We start from the raw sequence: 19,035 nt of genomic DNA, 5'->3' as shown, positions 1-19,035 counted from the left end.
TTTAAAAATTAGAAATAAACTTCAATGTGGTCGGCACTTATGAAAATAGTCTATTTTACTGTGTGAATATTTATTAAATTCCCCGTCCATAACAACGATACCTTAGTTCTATTGAGAAACAACTCAAAATACCGTATTCTAAGATAATGGCTTTTGAAAATTTTGACAAAATCTCATTTCATTGTTTGGTTTTTGAGGTAAATGTTTCTATTACAACGTTTTTATTAGCTCGTATTCTTATTTGTCCGGTGGTTGTTTATCCGGTACAAATCTTGCAATCGATTTTTAACTAACTAGCTAGATATTTGAAACTTTTAAAATATATCAGAACACGGTGCCAATGCATTCTTTTAGCCATCTTTAACGCATTCGCTACTGAGTAGATAATGATTTTTTAATTAGCACCTTTAAAATGCACGTTAATTACATCGATCGGCCGCCTGGTCATTACGCGCATGTGCGTCTTCAGCGTCCAAAGTATTAAGTAGAATTGAATTCATTTTCAGTTAATTCTGTTTTGTATGAAAAGTTATTTCGGAAGAAATCCGTAATCCAATCCACTATTATTGGTTGCTAAGAGGGTGGTCCTAGCTACTAAATTATTAATATATACCTGCGTTACTATGGAAATCAAAATGAAATTTCAGTATTCAATATTTGTTTGTTTTTTATTTACTTCATATCAAGTACAAGTTTGAGCATATTGAGCGTAATAATTTAACAGAAAATTTAAAAACGTTGTATATAAAATGTTCTTTTGATCTTGTAATTGTTTTTATTTAGTTTAAATTTAACTCAGAAATGCACAATAATATTGTACAGTTTAACAAATAAGCAATCTATACATTTTCTCTTAAATTAATGTCCTTAATTCCAAAAAGGGTTATTCGATTTTATGACCCGTTGAGGTAATTATTGATTTTTTTTAGAAAAGACCGTTTTACATCGAATGACATTATTAACTCAAAACCTTGAAATTTTTAATTTTTTCCTCTATATAACTAGGGTATCAATTAATTTATTTTTTAATTGTTAGATAGGTAATTAAATTTAATAAGTAGATTCCTAACTATGATTTCACTATGCAGGTAGCGTAACTACTACCATAATATTACTATACTTCTTAAATAGTTCCAGATTTAATTTTGAATTCGAAAATATTTTCATAATTTATTTGTGGCAATTAAATGGACAATAAATAAAATTGATTACGCGTCATATACCAATTCACGGTCGTTTCCAGTCAATAAACTCACCTTGCAGAAGGTAGCAGAGGCGGGGTCCACGTCGACTGTGGCCAGGAAATCCGGTTTGCCGGTGGAAGGGTTCGGTTGCACGCACACCACGTACATCAGCTGTTCGCGCGGACCCTTGCGGTAGGCGTCCATGGGGGTCGCGAAACCCGGACCGCAATTTCGAACTGTAGAAAAAAAAACGAAAAGTTAATTCGCATTTTATTTCGGCTGCTCCAAAAGAAATGATCACTTGGGCCAGTTATGCGTGACATGATGGGAATGAATAAAAAATATAACGAAACTCTTTATCAATGGTAAATAAGTAAAAATATATTCGAGTATATTGTGGCAAATATAGATTGCAATTTTTGAAAACAGTAAAATTATAACGAAATATGTTTTTGATATAAATTTATACTATCGACTGAAGGTACATACTTGAATTTGAATTTAAATTCTTATGGATTTACATTTTGTACTATTCTATTTGAGTGTTTTTTACGATCCGTGTTTCAGCTTTCGGCATCTTCAGGCATTATGCGCACTCACCAATGGTGAATGCATACTGACAACGAATACAGTTAATTTGATTATTCTTGATTAATACAATAAAAGGAGGTAAAACCATATTATCTACTAAATAAGCGATCAAGTATAAAAAAAACAAACTTATTTTCAATACTTACTTGAAGTATTTGTAAAAACCCGTATCTAATAGAAAATTAGATACCCAATCACTATTTCTGTATCTTAGTATGAAAGTCTGGAAGTCACATATTCAATATTTTCCAGGAGACCAGTTTTAACATAGTTAATCTAATCTAGTTAAAATTCTTACTCGCGTTCGGGCTAAAAATCCGTATGTAGGACTTCCGCAATTTTGCAATCAATCTTTTTGCTATTTTATTTCTACCACGTCCGATCCTAATAGGATCATATGGGCCTCCACAGAGTAGAGGTTTGTATTAACAGATTTTGTTTTTTACGAGAAATGGATGTCAACCACTTGCTCAACCTATTAGGTCCATACCCTGACTCACACACAAATTGAAAAACAATATGTGTACTTGCCAGGCCCAGGATTCGAACCTGGGGCCCACGTCGTGATAGTCCAACGCTTAAGCCTCGCGGCCACCGTGGACAAATTTGCTATAGCTTAAAGAAAAAATTACCTAAATTGAACATCCACTCTTTCAGCTCTTAAGTATAATAATTAGACTACTGTCGTTTTAAAAATAAATCTACTTCAGACTTCCATATTTTTAGCATTAACAGAACGTGAATACACATTTAAATCTGCTACTTAAATAAAAAATGATAAAAATGTGACTTCCGTCCTTTCTGCTCAAAGGTACAGATGTATGCATTCAGTAAACGTATTATTTGTCATTACTGGGAAATAATGATACTAGGTAATTTTAAATTTGAATAAATATACGTGTCTTTATATTATGTATAAAGTTATCATGGTTTTCTTAAGCTATTATGATATTAGGCATATATTAAGCTGACTCATAGTTTTAAGAGACCTTAGAATATGTTTTGCTGATTTTGCAACAATACTATGTGCCACCACACAATAATTATCGCACGTTCAGCCCTACCACATAATTAGAGAACTAATTACCCCATTGTCGCCCAACCTTCAACCAAACAGCGTTGCTTATTTGTGATTTCGTGCACAAACAGGCCAAGCGAACATCCGACGCATGTAGATATTGAGATAATGCCAGCCAAACAAACAATTTATGGGCGACGCGCAGGTCAGGACAATGTGACTGATCAACCCCTAATCAAAAGTCTACGTCGGAATCATAAGCTACGATCCGTAGAGGGTTAGGGGCGCAGCAGCTCTACGGCAAACCATACAACAATGATATCAGTAGTATATCTTATTATAATATATTGTTTATTGAAAAAGTAAATAATAATGAACAAACTTAACTATATTCAAACTTATAATTTTCGTTTTATTTCAATTTCCCCCAGTTTTCAACCAGTCAACTGCACTCTTGACCAAAAATGAGATTTTGATGGTATTTTGTTATAAAGCATGTTTTTTATCCTCAAACAAACTTTCAAATGCCTTAACCTATAAATAAATGCGTTATCGTTAGACACAAAACACCCAACTGCAGGTGCCAAATTTCCTATATTTATAGTAAATGGGACAACTCCGCTCTTTATATAGATTTTCTTTATTAATAAAAGGGAAGCTAAAATGTTGTATTCAATCATAGTGCAACTTATTTATTAAAAAAATCTAAGCGTATTTTTGGAATTGTTAAATTCCGCTCAATAGTTAATAGTTATTTTTTTTCTCCTTCCTGCGCAATTTGCCCAAATAGAGTTAACCTAAGGGCGTACGTGCTCAGCGTGGGTCAAAATGGAGCTTTTTTCTATTTTCAAAGCATGATCCTGGACATTCCTTAAACGTGGTAGATAATCTATTTATATAATTTTGAAGCCTTATTATCCTTTATATTTATTTTAAACATTTGATGACCACTGCAAATTTTTTTGAACTGAAATATGACTATATTCTAAAACATTAGAGCGAGAGGTTTAAAAGAATACTAGTTTATGTAATAAAAATACTTTATGCAGTCATCAAATGTATAAAATAAATATAAAGGATAATAAGGCTTCAAAATTATATAAATAGATTATCTACAACGTTTAAGGAATGTCCAGGACCATGCTTTGAAAATAGAACAAAAGCTCCATTTTGACATACGCTGAGCATGTCCCTCCTTAAAGTAAAATCGGTTAATTGTTCGGCATTATTTTATTTTAAAATAGGCAGACAGAAAAACATCTAACATCTGCCTATGCAAATGTGAAAGATTCATTTTATTGAACATCAATCTGCCCCCAAAATAATTGCTTGTTACAGTTACCTATCCTTAAACACATTCAATATTCTCTCATAGCCTCTGGAACTCACCCAACCGTCATAACGTAGAATAATCCCCGCAAAAAATATTCAACCCTGTCGGGGATGGACGGAGTATGAAATGGAAATCACAACACCGGTCGAAACCTCCCCCATCCACCCTCGTCAGATGTCCAGGCTATTTCTTGATTAATAGCCCGCTAGGGGTGGTGGAATGCTCGATGAAACAGGGGTGGCATACATGCAACGATGTGTAAACTGTTCAAATTAGAAAAGGTATTCAAATTTTGAGTAATTGTATGAAAAGGTAATTTACGATTTTCTGTATTAAATTATTTCCACAGAATTTTACCTATTATACACCAGATACAATATAGTACGGTATTTTCGCTTAGATTTAAGCATGTTTTCCTAAAGAAAGGATATGTGACAGACTGACTCCAGCAGTGGTGAAGAGTGACTTTTGGAAAGAGGTAGGCAGTGGAGATCTGATAAAAAGAGCACACTTGTCAGGTATACTTACGAAAATTGTACGATATTTACTACTAATGAATAGGTTCACACTAGTAAATGACAAACGACACACTAATTCAATGAAACTTCAAAAACTCATTGACGACAAAAAATGAGCGATGTGTTTAAATTACGTATTTTTCAAAACATGTATGCCCATCAAAAAGCATTAGATAAAATTTATTTTTATTTATAAAAACAATCTATACTTACTTATTTATTAATATTCGATTAAACGCCGTTGAAATTATTTTTTTAATTATCTAATTATTAATGATTTTGGACAAAGTGCGCAGTCGTGACAACATTATTATGCGCGAATGTTTTAGGCTATGCGATAGGAGCTTACCTTATTTCGTACAAATCAGCAAACTTGCCAAGGTTACGAGACGTAAAGTCGATACGAAAAAAAATCAGAATTATTTCACACATAATCGGAGATTTATTTAATATAAGAATTAAATAATCAACAAAACAATAATTAAAATTGAAAATTAAATACGGGTGTTGCAAAAGCAGATTTATTATTTTAAGTTTTATTAATTTGATTACTAATAGAACGCAACCATGCAGAATTGAGCTATATTTTAGCACTCAATATTCGGTTATATTGCAATTATTGTCGTCTTTACTTACATTAAGGCCATGCATTAGTTGAGGCACGGTCTAAAAAGATCGTTGCTAGGCGATGCGCGGACTGCGGGTCGCGGGTGCAAATGACACCTGTCAAACGAAATATTATTTTTCATATAAATCCAACATACGTTCATTTTATGTTCTGTTTATCTGCTTGTTGGGGCGACCAGCCGACCGGCACTTGAGCGTGCAGCCACGGACGCCTTGGGCAGAATCCTTAATTGGGGGTTGCTGAACAAGCTGACCTTTGCCCCGAGCAAAACGGAAGCTGTCCTCCTCAGGGGTAGTTCTCGGGTCAACATAACTCGACGGCCGCCCACGGTTCGTTTTGGCCAGACCTCAGTGCGTTTCTCCGAAAGGGTTACGTATCTGGGAGTAATTCTTGATGACAAGCTGTCTTTCGTTCACCACGCCAAGACGGCCGTCTCTAAGGCCAATTCGGCCTATCAGAGAATGGCCCGAATGGCGGGCAGCAATTGGGGACTTAAGCCTAGAGCCCTTAAGGTTGCATACGGCGCAATTTTCATGGGAATTGCCGGTTACGCCTCTAGCATTTGGCATTCTCGAGTAAACTCCTTAACTCTCGTGAGACGCGCACTATTAAGCGGGCAGCGACTTGCGCTGATCTCGCTTACCAAAGCCTACCGCACAACTTCTACTGACGCGCTTGCCGTACTCGCGGGGGTGCTACCCCTCGATCTGCACGTCCAAGTCAGAGGATCGATCACCCTCCTCTTGAGGGGGATCAGCACAATACTCGCCGGTGTCCATCTGACACCACCGCAGAGATCCGAGGACGTTCCTTACAGGAAGACTGTAAGTGACATTGTGTACAAGACCGCATTTGCGGCATGGCAGGCGAGGTGGACCGCCTCCCCCAAGGGGCGGCACACTTACCGTTTTTTTCCAGACGTATTCTGCAGGCACCAAACTAGAAGACTCCAACCTTCGCACTGGATTAGCCAGTTCCTCACCGGCCATGGCAACTTCGCCGCTAGACTCCACGAGTTTGGCTTGATAGTAGATGGGCCGGGTTGTACCTGCGGGCATGACCACCAAGATGTTGAACACATCCTCTGAGATTGCCCGCTTATGGAATTCGAACGAGCGGAGCTGTTTGCCAGGGTCCGTCCTCACACGGGCCCAATTGGTCATGGAGATCTGGTAGCAACCGAGGCCAACTTTGCGGCATTTGAGAAATTTGCAGCGTCGTATGGGGAGCGGGATAGTCCCGACTCTTCTGTAGACTCATCCATTTCAATTCGTGACACTCAGTATGCGGGTACACAAAGCGCTTAACGTCAGCGGACAGCAGAGCCAGTCCAAAAACAAACATTTTCTTTCTTAACTTTCTTCTTTCAGCACTACGGTGCATGGTTGCAGCATCAGTCCCGTGCGGCTCCGTCTCGGGACGGAATGAGCACTAAAAATCACTTCTTTCAGACACGTTTAAAGCGTCATAGAAAGCGGCCGTGCATATCCACGGTTGTGCATATATGACGGGTGGTGGTGGGCACTTTAACGTATGTTCTATTAGTAACAATAATAATATATTCATTGACATGTTTTCTTTTTAAAGTAAATGGGTAACGTTTTTAGTCATCTTTACACGATTTTAGAATTAATTGACCCGTCGCCATCACGCAGCATAGTGACGTGCTTCTGGCTCGAGATTCTCTCAGTGAATGGCAGCGAGTCCAAAATTTCGTCGCGCCTACAGTTGGAAATTATTTGGCGTTTTACTGATGCGTCACCTTAAGTCGATTGCATCGCTCTATCTCTCCCAGCATATCTTGTTTTGCGTCAAAACTATCTAACCTCAGCTTATGTACTTTAAAATAGTCAATTGTCTAGTGTTATTTCTTTTTAATAAATGATTATTAAAATTTGGAACAAAATTGCTTCATTCCCAAGTTATCTTTACAGTTATAACTTTATTTTTAGTTGAGGTAAGAGTATAATATTTTTCCTAATGAGGGGCACTAAAAAATAATATTTTTGATAAAGAGACTTTTAATAAAAAAGGTTTACAAAACTGCGATTTAAATTCACCAGGTTTATCTAGCGGGACTATGTGTATTTTATTTATATTCCCTGTGTCATCTTAAATATTTTTTCATGCTAAGATAAACGTTAAAGTATCAATTATTCATCCCTGATATATTGCAATTTTACACCTAAATATCTTGATATGATACATCTTGATGAATTATGATCTTCCAAGTTTAGTGCCTCTGTAGTGAAGTTGTGAAATATTTTTAAAATGTGTTTTTATCTTCTTCTTCTTTCTTATTTCAGTGTGTGACTATAATTTACACCTTGCCTCCATATGAGTAAATGCATGAACATCATAATAATACATTGTTTTTGGTCTATGGTCACTTTATTATGATATAATAGTAATTACGGTACTGTTCGGTTAAAGCGGGTACAGCGGAAAACGCATGTTGAAAATAGCCGATAAACTGGATTATTTGGTAGTTTGGGTTAGTTAAGGTTAGGTTAGGTTGGGTTAGGTTAGGTTAGGTTAGGTTAGGTTAGGTTTGGTTAGGTTAACCTAACAAATAATCCAGTTTATCGGCTATTTTCAAAATGCGTTTTCCGCTGTATCCGCTTTAGCCGAACAGTACCGTAATTACTTTTACAGTGTTACAATTAGTTTTACAGAGTGGGTATTAAATAGGCCAATAGTTAAAGTTTGTCGCAATTAGTACGTCATCTTGCAGCATAGAGGTAATGCACGGACGGGGCGTAAACTCAGGAGATGCGGGGCTCGATTCCCTGCCGGGTTGGCTTACTTTTTTCAAAAAGATTTTTTCTATTGGTTATAATATATTTTCTCAGAAAACGTTTTACGAAATTATGTATGTTGAAAATAATAGTAGTTCAATGTGGTATAAAAAATAAATGTTAAACATTATTATATACATAAACAAGCTATTAACTACATTCGAATTGGTCAAAAGTAATCAATCAATTTTAACTGTATATTCAATGTATAACAAAATTTAATATGAAAATATAATCAAAATAAACAGCTTAATATTCGACGCCCAGCGGGACTCAAACTTGCATCCACTAGATTCGCACTAACGTACTTTACCCACTGAGCCACTTGCATCATTTCTAATTACGTAGAAATTAACGTGTACTACTATGTATCTGAAAAGCTTAAATTATTAGTAAGTGCAAGTACATTATAACTAAAATCTGGAGAAATCCTGACGTCGGTTGGCAGTTAAGGTAGGTACATAATACTATCGGTACTTAAATTTATTCAAACCGTAAAACCTGACTCAATATTATCGCAATTAATTGTTAAGTGCTTTAGAATCTTAAGTTCAGATTAAAGTAGTAGTTAATTCCATCGTTATTAGATAAGACGCACATCGCTAAATTAGTAAAATACATTGGCGTGAATCCAATACATGTAGGTTCGAGTCTCACCAGCGTTTTATCTGTGTTTTAAAATTATATTTATTATGTTTAAAAAATGTTGTAAATAATTTCCGATTCTCATCAAGTTATTCACATCAATCATAATAATATTAGCAAACATTTTGGAATCGCTGAATCACACAAAGTATGAGCATTATAGGATGGGCGTTAACGCGTGCTTAGGGGTTGTATATGAGGATACATCATCATGCCGAGATGGGGTCGGGGGGATGTTGAATTATGTGTGTTTGATTTATTAAACATTTCAACAGCTTAGTAAGGGAAAAAGTTTGTTTAACACTGTCATCAAAAAATATTGGCTAATTACAGAGCTGGCCATGACTACAAAATAACATGAAATTTATGTGTTTACCCGAAAAATGACACTGTTTATTCTTTAGTCGTAATTTTTAAATTATATTCAGGTTTAAATATAACAAGGTTTGTATAATTTTAATTCAGTTATTTCTAATCTAGATTTCAGTTTTACCTGTTGTTTAACAAGAAATTTCAATACCTTTCAAGTACCACCTTATTTATAATCGAGTAAGCTTAAGAATTCGTAACTTAGGTCCTTATGCTATAATTATTATGCAAAACTATTTTGTAATACTACAATAGTGAAGAATTTATAATATTATTTAAACTATAGAACAACAAAATGAAAAACTGTTTATAATCAACTCAAAAAAACACTCACCTCTACTATTTGTTATCATAACCAACCAAATCGATATTGATATATTCCACTTGCATGAAGATGAGTTTGATTAGACGTTGGTTTATATATATTTTTAAATAGGGTCAGCCTAATTCATTCGGTGTACTTCAATATACTTTTTACCACGTTTTTCTTAGCTCACATTCTTATTTGTCCGGTGCTTTTAGACTAGCTAGACATTTAAAACTTTTAGAATATATCAGAACACGATACCAATGCATTTTTTTAATACTTTTAGCCATCTTTAAGTAGAATTGAATTCATTTTTAGTTAATTTTGTTTTGTATGAAAAGTTATTTCGACACCATTATTGGTTGCTAGAGGGGTCTGGGGTCCTAGCAACTAAATTATTAATATAATAAACGTGCGTTACTATGGAAATCAATATGACATGTCAAAATGACATTTCAGTATTATTTATATCAATTACATTTTTTTTGATCGTTTAAGCTAGTCAGGTCAAGTTTATATGATTCAACAGAAAATTTAAAAACATTGTATATAAAAAGTTCTTTTTATCTTGTAATTATATATAATATTTTTATTTACTTTTAATTTTGTTTTTGTATAAATATGTTTAATATTGTTACATAATTGTTTTTCCTTGTGTCATATTGTGAATGTTTTAAATTTATAATTTATAAAAATCACTACATATATGTACAAAAAATATATATATTTATCCATGATAATCAATAAACATTATCAGAAAGTACATTCCAACATGTATATTGATAAAATTAGAATCCCGTAACTAAAACCCTACATACATAATAATATTAACCTAATAGTACCTAGGTAGATTAAGGAATGTATGGAAGCCGGAAAATGTGCCATAAAAACGTGAAAATTCTACCGCAAGCAATAAAAGTTTTAGCGTTTCCATAGAAGCAAATAATTGCACACAAATGACTTGACATTTTACATTGTTTTTGACGCGAAAACAAAATCCCATGGGCAGTCCATTGTCTACAGTTACAGCTGTCCATTACAATATATTATATTAACTCCACCTGAAGAAGACTGGAATAATTAATGTACAGAATATCTACGTTCATAATATATTTTGGTTTCAAATCCCTCTCAAGATCAAAATTAACATTCTATTCTGTCTATATTATAATATACAAGTAGAGAGAATGATAATAACCATTCCTCTTCAAAGGTCTACCAAAATAACTTTTACTCTCTGGATTTTGTTATTATATGAGAGTATCGGCAGATCATCGTTGGTTACCAGCAGGAATCGTGCGTCTGGCCAATTAATTACTTTTTTTGAGCAAGGCCAGAATCTTAGATATATGCGCACGTCAAATAAGTTGGTTAAAAAATGACTTAGGACCATTTTCCGTTAAAAAATAAATACTAAAATCAATTCTGTGAATATTATATCTACTTTTGACTTTCAACCGAAGACATCGCCGACACTTATTCAAACTGGTAGATTCCAACACTAAAACAATATGGGCAACTGAATAAGTTAAACAAAAAACTTACTGGTTCAATGCTAATATCACCCTGATCAGTAATTAAATTCCAATGTCAATTTAATAATACGTACTTCAATTATAATATAATATCACAATTTGATGGTGGTAGTATTCCAGGCTAATATAATACATAACAGCGACGAGAGGTGGAAGTAAGATGTAGAAATTCGTCATAAATAGTACATACTAAACTCTATCAGTCAAACTTATTTGTTTTCGTTTAACTAAGAATACAAATTGTAGATAGCATTGATGAGTTTTTAAATTTCGATTAAACCCTACCTAAAGCATGCCATAATAGTTATAAGATAGAAAATGTACTCATATCTATAAAGTATTTCAAATTATGTCATTAAATAATACATAATTTAAGATATGTTATAAATAGAAGAATATTTTTATCTATAGTGGTTTAGTTTAGGCTGGGTTTAACAGAATTAAAAAAAAAACTATCTGCAATTTGTATTTAATTAGTTCAATGAAATCAAATAAGTATGACTGACAAAGAGTGCATTATTTTTGTCGGATCTTCACAGCCTACTTACACTATTATGGTTTAGTCTAGGCAGGGTTTAATTGAATTTTAAAATCTAACCAACGCCATTTGCAATTTGTGTTTTTCTTTTTTTCTTTCTTTTGACGATGTCCGATCCTAATAGTATCATATGGGCCTCCACAGACAGATTTTGTTTTTTACGAGAAATGGATGTCAGCCACTTGCTCAACCTATTAGGTCCATACCCTCACACACACAAATTGAAAAACAATATGTGTACTTGCTAGACCCAGGATTCGAACCTGGGACCCACGGCTTTATAGTGCAACGCTTATGCCGCGCGGCCACCGTGGGCATAATCTAACCAATACCATCTGCAAATTTTATTTTTCTTCTTTTCTTTCTTCCGACCATGTCCGATCCTAATAGGATCACATGGGCCTCCACATAGTGGAGGTTTGTGTCAACAGATTTTGTTTTTACGAGAAGTGGATGTCAGCCACTTGATCAACCTATTAGGTCCATACTCTGACTCATACACAAACTGAAAAACAATTTATGTGTACTTGCCAGACCCAGGATTCAAACCTGGGACCCACGACGCTATAGGCCGACGCTTAAGCCACGCGGCCATCAAATGAAAACAAATAAGAATGACTGTCAAAGTTTATTGTGCACTATTTATGTCGAATATCTACAGTCTACCTCCACCCTTTGCCACTGATAAATATACCTATATCATATACATTTATATTGTGTAACTTTAAAAATCAATATGTTTGGTTAATATCATAGAATATAATAAATTTTATTATTTCAATATTAATCCGGCCTCTACCCAATAGTCGGTTAACTATCACACACAAATCAGTAATTCTAACCCACAAATACTTGAATCAAATATATTATCACGTATCTCTAAAACTGTGGGTTATGAGTTTGCATACATCTTGCAAATTTACGTGCTGTTTTGGAGCAGAAAATGGAGCTAATAATTTGATAAAAAACGACCGTTTTCTTATAAAAACAAATTTATTAAAACTGACCCAATTCTGTAAAGTAAATGTGAATTAATTATGATAATATGCTTTATTTTATGTGCATATGTTATGGTTATAATAATATTATTAATTTATATAATATCTACTTTAATTTGAATATAACTTATGTAATACGCTGGTCTTGATTGATTATTTAATTTGTAACAAATCGGCAAACTCATACCATGTAGATAAAAGTTTGGAATGAATTATTATTAACCCTCTGTTATTCTCTAATTTCTGTTTTCATAAATGTAATATTAATTTGGTTAAGTCTGTAATAGTTTGTACCAAACACAAAATTGAAAACTAACCTAAAATGATATCTCAAATGTATGCAAATGATTTCTTTTTTACCAGTTTTCATAATATATTAGATAAGTGAAAGTAACCTTTTACAAAAATTGATCGTTATTCTTATTTTATTACAACGTTTTTATTAGCTCGTATTGTTGTTTGTCTGGTGATTATTTGTCCAGTACAAATCTTGCAATCGATTTTTCAATCAACTCAAAAAAACACTCACCTGTACTATTGTTATCATAACCAACCAAATCGATATTGATATATTCCAATTGCATGAGATGAGTTTGATTAGACGTTGGTTTACATATATTTTTAAATAGGGTCAGCTTAATTCATTCGGTGTACTTCAATATACTTTTTACCACGTTTTCTTAGCTCGTATTCTTATTTGTCCGGTGGTTATTTAGCCGGTACAAATCTTGCAATCGATTTTTAACTAACTTCCCGACTAGCTAGACATTTGAAACTTTTAGAATATATCAGAACACGATGCCAATGCATTCTCTTAATACTTTTAGCCATCTTTAAGCAGAATTAAATAATTCATTTTCAGTTAATTCTGTTTTGTATGAAAAGTTATTTCGGAAGAAATCCGTAATCCAATCCACTATTATTTGTTGCTTAAGGGGGGTCTTAGCAATTAAATTATTAATATATACGTGCGTTACTATGTAAATCAAAATGACATTTCAGTATTCTATATTTGTTTGTTTGTTGCAAAATTGCAAAAAAAATGATTTGTTGAGAATTGCCTTATTTGTCCTAAATTATTAATACATAGAATTGTTTATAGTTGAGTTAAGTTTATATGATTCAACAGAAAATTTTAAAACGTGGTATATAAAAAATTCTTTTTATCTTGTAATTATTTTTTGGAAGATGCTCAGCAGCGCGTTTCTTTTATGAGAACAATGCAACCGATTTTTCAGAAAATATGAAAGACGACCTTTGAATAGTTAAAAACAGTCATTAAGAAAAGATGCGAATTTTTTCCAAACTGATTGTAAAATATTACCCAAAGCACAAGGACGTTTTGTTATTAATTAGGTTATATTAGTAAACCTGAGAGCATTTTAATAATATTGATAGTTATAGATTTCAAAGAGCAAACGCATAACTCTCAACAATCTTAAAACCAGTGACGTCACGTGGGTGTAGGCAGTTCATACGTTGTTAAGATACAGATAACTACTACGGCAGAAATTACGAATATTACACTCCTGTTTGATGGCAGATTCCATGGCTGTGAATTTGTTTCACCTGCTAGCGCGTGATGTAACATAAATATCAGTTTACACATATATATTTTTAAACGAATTGATTAAATGTACCTTAATCATTGTAATTATTCACCTAGCTCCGGTCATTCGTTAATCATTCAATAAAATAATTATATTAAAAAGATAATGCTAGTTACACCATATTTCCCATCTTTATTTAACTAACACTGCATTTCCAAAACGTTTTTCTTAAAAGAATATTATAATATAGGGATATTGCTGATATTGCTGATATGCGATTAAGACATCATAAATCAATAAAATACTACAGTCTTTCATCGTTATACTTTCTATTATACTACACTATAAGTAATAACGTGAACTAAATGAAACCTTCTTCTGATATTAGGCTAGAACCGGCTTTTGATGGTCTCATTACCAGGAGTGGACAACATTGTAGGTATCAATACCAAATAACACAATAAATGCCTAAATCCTCCATTAATAATCTTGTAACCGACAGAAATAGGAAGAAAAGAACTCGTACATAATAATAATATTTGAAACTTTAAATGAATACAAGACCAGGATGCACAACGAAAAAAAAGTGAAAAAAGTACCATCGCTTGTCTCTGCGTGGCTGTGAAGGATATAGGGTAGCTACTAGATAGTCAGGAACGATCTCTTGAAACTGTCTAACCTAACACGCCACCCTTTTTCAGCGCCAAAGTTTCATTACTTCAAATAACATCTACATATATCTTATATCTCGTGTGAAAGTCAAAATATATTTCATATTTAATTTCTCGTATCCGTGGTTTTAATTAAAGTGTGAATAAAACCTTCCCACATAAACCCTTCTATATCAGTATCAACCAAATTGCGTCGGGTGTTGATATATTCCACTTGCGTGAGGGTGAGTTTAGGTGGAAGCTATTTTATAAATTCTTAAAATAGGGTCTCCTTAAAAAACTCGGTGTAGGTACTGCTTTGAACTAGATGTACAATTATTGTATTTTCACTGCTTTTTTATGTTTACATTATGTTCTCTTTTTATATTTTCATTTTTATCATTTTTATTACTTTTTTCTTTATAATAATGTTCCATGTCATGTTGTGAACGTCTTAAGCTACTAATTTGTAATGTCCACAATATAAAAAAAAAAAAAAAAAAAAAAAAAAAAAACTAAGATAGTTCTATAATTTTCAACTATAGGTGCGACGAAATTTCGGACTGGCTGGCAATCGCAGAGCGAAAGTCGAGCTGTGAACACGTCAATCTGTTTTGTGATGGCGACGGGGGAATTAATTCTTAAATCGTATAAAGATGACTAAAAAGCGTTACCCATTTACTTGAAAAAGAAAACATGTCAATGAATATATTATTATTAGTAATAGAATAATAAACATAACATTAAATGGACGCATGCTGACTTTTTATGTCAAATTATGTTTTGTTCTGCACGCGTCATTTTCACAATCTTCGCGTCGCGTAGTCACGATCGTTTTAGACTGTGCCCCAGCTGAAGTATAGCCTTAATTGAATTGAATTGAATTTTATGTTTTTGTACAAATTTGATTAGCTTCAAGAATTAATTGTACAATGTAACAGACTACTTGTTCATAGGATTGTTACTTGAGAACGCAAGTCCAAGTACTTGGCCCTGGGTGCCGATGCCTAGATTATTCGTGTACGTCCTCTCATTGTAAATAATTGAATTAACGTTAACGCTTGCCTAGTTAAATTAATCTATACGAATTTTGGAAACACGCTGTCTTGATCTCTAAAATAAAAACCGTTCTCTACCAAGCTGAATTCTTGGACCAGTACTTCCCTATCATTCAGAGTTTCTATTTCTTTTAAAAACTTGTTGGTCTCTCTCTGTTTCAAGTCATATCGGACGTGTATTTCTTCACGCATATTATTGACCTTTACCAGCGTTGAGTTAAGTAATCGTCTAGTAATCCTATCCTCTAGATCAGGTACGTCCAACTTTGAGTAAGCTGTTACCTTACTATCCGCTATCAAAATTGTCAGTGATGTATTTCTTTCATTGTCATTCTTCAACTCGGAGATACGTATTATATTTCATTGAGGATAATTAAATACCTGTAATTCAGCATCTAAAGAAATGGTTATTAAATTTCCCATTTGCCGTCAAATTTTTAAGTATTTAGTCTTCGTTTGAGCACTCATTGTTAACATATTTTATAACTGTATAAAGACCCTACCTACTATGCCACCCACGTTGGAGGGAAATAACGCCACAATGTAAAGTACTGAGATTCACACCTTTTTTTTCACTTACTCCTGTGGCAGGCCGTGAGTGATGCAATACGAATTGAATAATACAAAGATATCATGCGAGCTTTTACATGGTGTATTATTTTTTAAAAACTAGTTACACGTAAGCTTGTTAATGCACCGGCTAGATGGCAGCGACTTGCCTGCGCGGTATAGTCTGTGAAAAAAATACGGAACGCTTTTACAGTGCTTTTCGGTTTGCGCGAGCTTCAGTTTTCCCGTCCATACATACGGGCTTCCCGATACGAACCAGTTTGCGCAGGTAAGCTTGTGGTAAAGCATGAGCGTCTAGCCTGCGCGGTATAGTTTGTGCAAACTAATTTTACAGCACTTTTCGGTTTGCGCGAGCTACAGTTTTCCCCTCCATACACACGGGCTTCCCAATACAAACCGGTTAGCGCAGGGAAGCTTGTGGTAAAGCATGAGCGTCTAGCCGGCGCGTTAAGGAAATAAAAATCGGGATGGTTAATGTATCCCCTTCAAAATCGCAATGAAATCATATTATATTAGAACTGGATGTAAACGCTTTTTGACATTTTCACGGCTCAATTCCTATGGAGTTATGTTGCAATCGTATTAATCCATCACGCAATCAATGCTTTAGACATGCCTGTCTTGATTCCCTCAACCTAGTGGCGCCAAGTTGTCAATTATTTTCATTTCTACCGTAAAAAAAGGACATAATCCACACAAATCAAATTTACAGGAGGCACAAAAACTTTTTTTTTGTGTCTGATGGTTTTCGGTCAAAGTTAAAATACAAAAGAGACATTTATTTATTTATAAAAAGAGTATTACGGCATTACAGCTATTGGCCAATGCGCCATAATACATTATAAATACAAAGGTATAAGAATATCTTAATTACAAATAACAATAAAAAGACAGCATGTGTAAATATTAATGAAATATGATAATTTATACAATTATAAATTTAGCCTATTTAATACGTCCACAAACATTATATAGTTAATAAAAAACAAATCAACCTTTATGTTGCCATCAAATAAGCTAATTGGACGATACACAGCATCATGGAACATAACATCTGTCCTGCGGAGCTACATGTGATATTGGTGGGAACATGAAAATTAATATTTGCCAGTATATACGGATTGTAAATGAACCCACGAAGAAGTAAAAAGAAATACTTTAAAAGAACAATCACTCTTCGGGTAGACAGGGATTGCATTGATAGCATACCCAGAAGAAAACGAGTCGGGAAATTCATTTTATTGTCATTATCATAAGGAAAGAACTCGTATGTTCTTAAGTAGAGAAATCTAAGAAATCTATTGTGGACTCGATCCAACTTAATTGAATATTGACATAGCGTGAAGTGCATGATAATTAATAATTTGGTTTTTATATTTCTAATATTGTAATATTATTGAATTAATTAAGGAAAAACTATCAAAAATGATAGTTAAGTCGTTTTTCCCACTATACTTTTTAGATAATAAATCGGCATTTGCAGCTGACATCCTTTGGACACAATGTGTATTTAGCCGTTTAAAATGTTATTGTCAAATAAAAACCTATTTTGAAAAAACTGTGGGTTACATCCCTTTTTCATTCTATTGTCAAATTTTAATATTGATATTATGTATATTGAATATGTAGGTGATTCTGAATAATTCTACGTTGGACACCTGTTCATAAGTCTATTGTTTAATATTTTATGAAATTGTTTGACGAAGGCCATGAAACCTATTGACAATTTACCAAACAATTTTCGCGGCATTTTCTAAATATGTAACGGGATATTTTACGTAAACCGAGCACGATCAAAGCCTCCGAAAGTCATAATAATTTCAGTTTACAACGTTTTCATATTTTTTGTCGCTTAAGAAGGGCGTAAAACGTGTTCTTTACCACTAACAATTTATGATCGATCATAATTTAGAAATAAATTCGCGCGCTGGAGGCGAACGCTCTCTTTTCCTTGGGGAATTTTGCGGATATGTTTTTTTTTTAATCGCGCATGATTTTATTTTTATAGCCTTTTTAAGTGGCCCTGTCGTTGACACTTGAAATTTTTTTTCCAATAATTTAACAACCTAATTTAGGCGTTGTAAATAATTTCCGACTCACAAAAGATCGTACTATAGTGAACAACCTATATTTTTACTACTACGTGTGCAATAAATAATTGTCATGTATAAATTTTGATTAAGTCATAATTTATTTTTACCGCGTCAAAAATTCAAAAAAAAATATTAACCACAGTGAATTTTTACGCTTCTAAAGTGCTCACTTTAAAAAACTACACATATCAATGCTGAACATGCCTTCTGTATTATTTCAAATATTTTTGATAATTTTTTTTTTCGTCCATGCCAGATCCTAATAGGATTGTGGCCCCGCACAGAGTGGAGGTTTGTATTAACAGATTTTATTTTTACGAGAAATGGATGTCAGCCACTTGCTCAACCTATTAGGTCCATACTCTGACTCATACACAAATTGAAAAACAATATGTTTACTTGCCAGACCCAGGATTCGAACCTGGGACCCTCGACACTATAGGTCAACGCTTAAGCCACGCGGCTATCGTGGGCTATCAAAATAAAATTTAAATATTAATTATATCTAAATATAAATAGACAATTGATGTTGGCATAGAAATGTGTATGCTGGCCATAACGCAGAAAGATTATAAAATACACCGGTGGACAAGTATGCAGACAACATTACACAGTGTGATAGAGGTCTACAAGCTGAAGTAATGACAATACG

At 33.7% G+C, this 19,035-nt stretch overlaps 1 protein-coding gene across 2 annotated transcripts in view; it reads right to left on the bottom strand.

Moving 5' to 3' along the window:
• LOC147063706 (methanethiol oxidase) overlaps positions 1-19,035 on the bottom strand; it is a 586,211-nt gene that overhangs the window by 424,424 nt on the left and 142,752 nt on the right. For both annotated transcript variants that reach the window (XM_085959858.1, XM_085959859.1), the window contains exon 3: positions 1,257-1,420. In XM_085959858.1, the coding sequence (XP_085815984.1) occupies positions 1,257-1,420 (164 nt within the window). The remainder of the gene's footprint in view (positions 1-1,256; positions 1,421-19,035) is intronic.

Source organism: Rhyacophila brunnea, unplaced genomic scaffold, assembly GCF_057557595.1.
Source record: "Rhyacophila brunnea isolate RB1 unplaced genomic scaffold, BYU_Rbru_1.0 scaffold_9, whole genome shotgun sequence".
In the NCBI taxonomy this organism is placed as follows: domain Eukaryota; kingdom Metazoa; phylum Arthropoda; class Insecta; order Trichoptera; family Rhyacophilidae; genus Rhyacophila; species Rhyacophila brunnea.
This window is presented reverse-complemented; position numbering and strand designations above follow the sequence as displayed.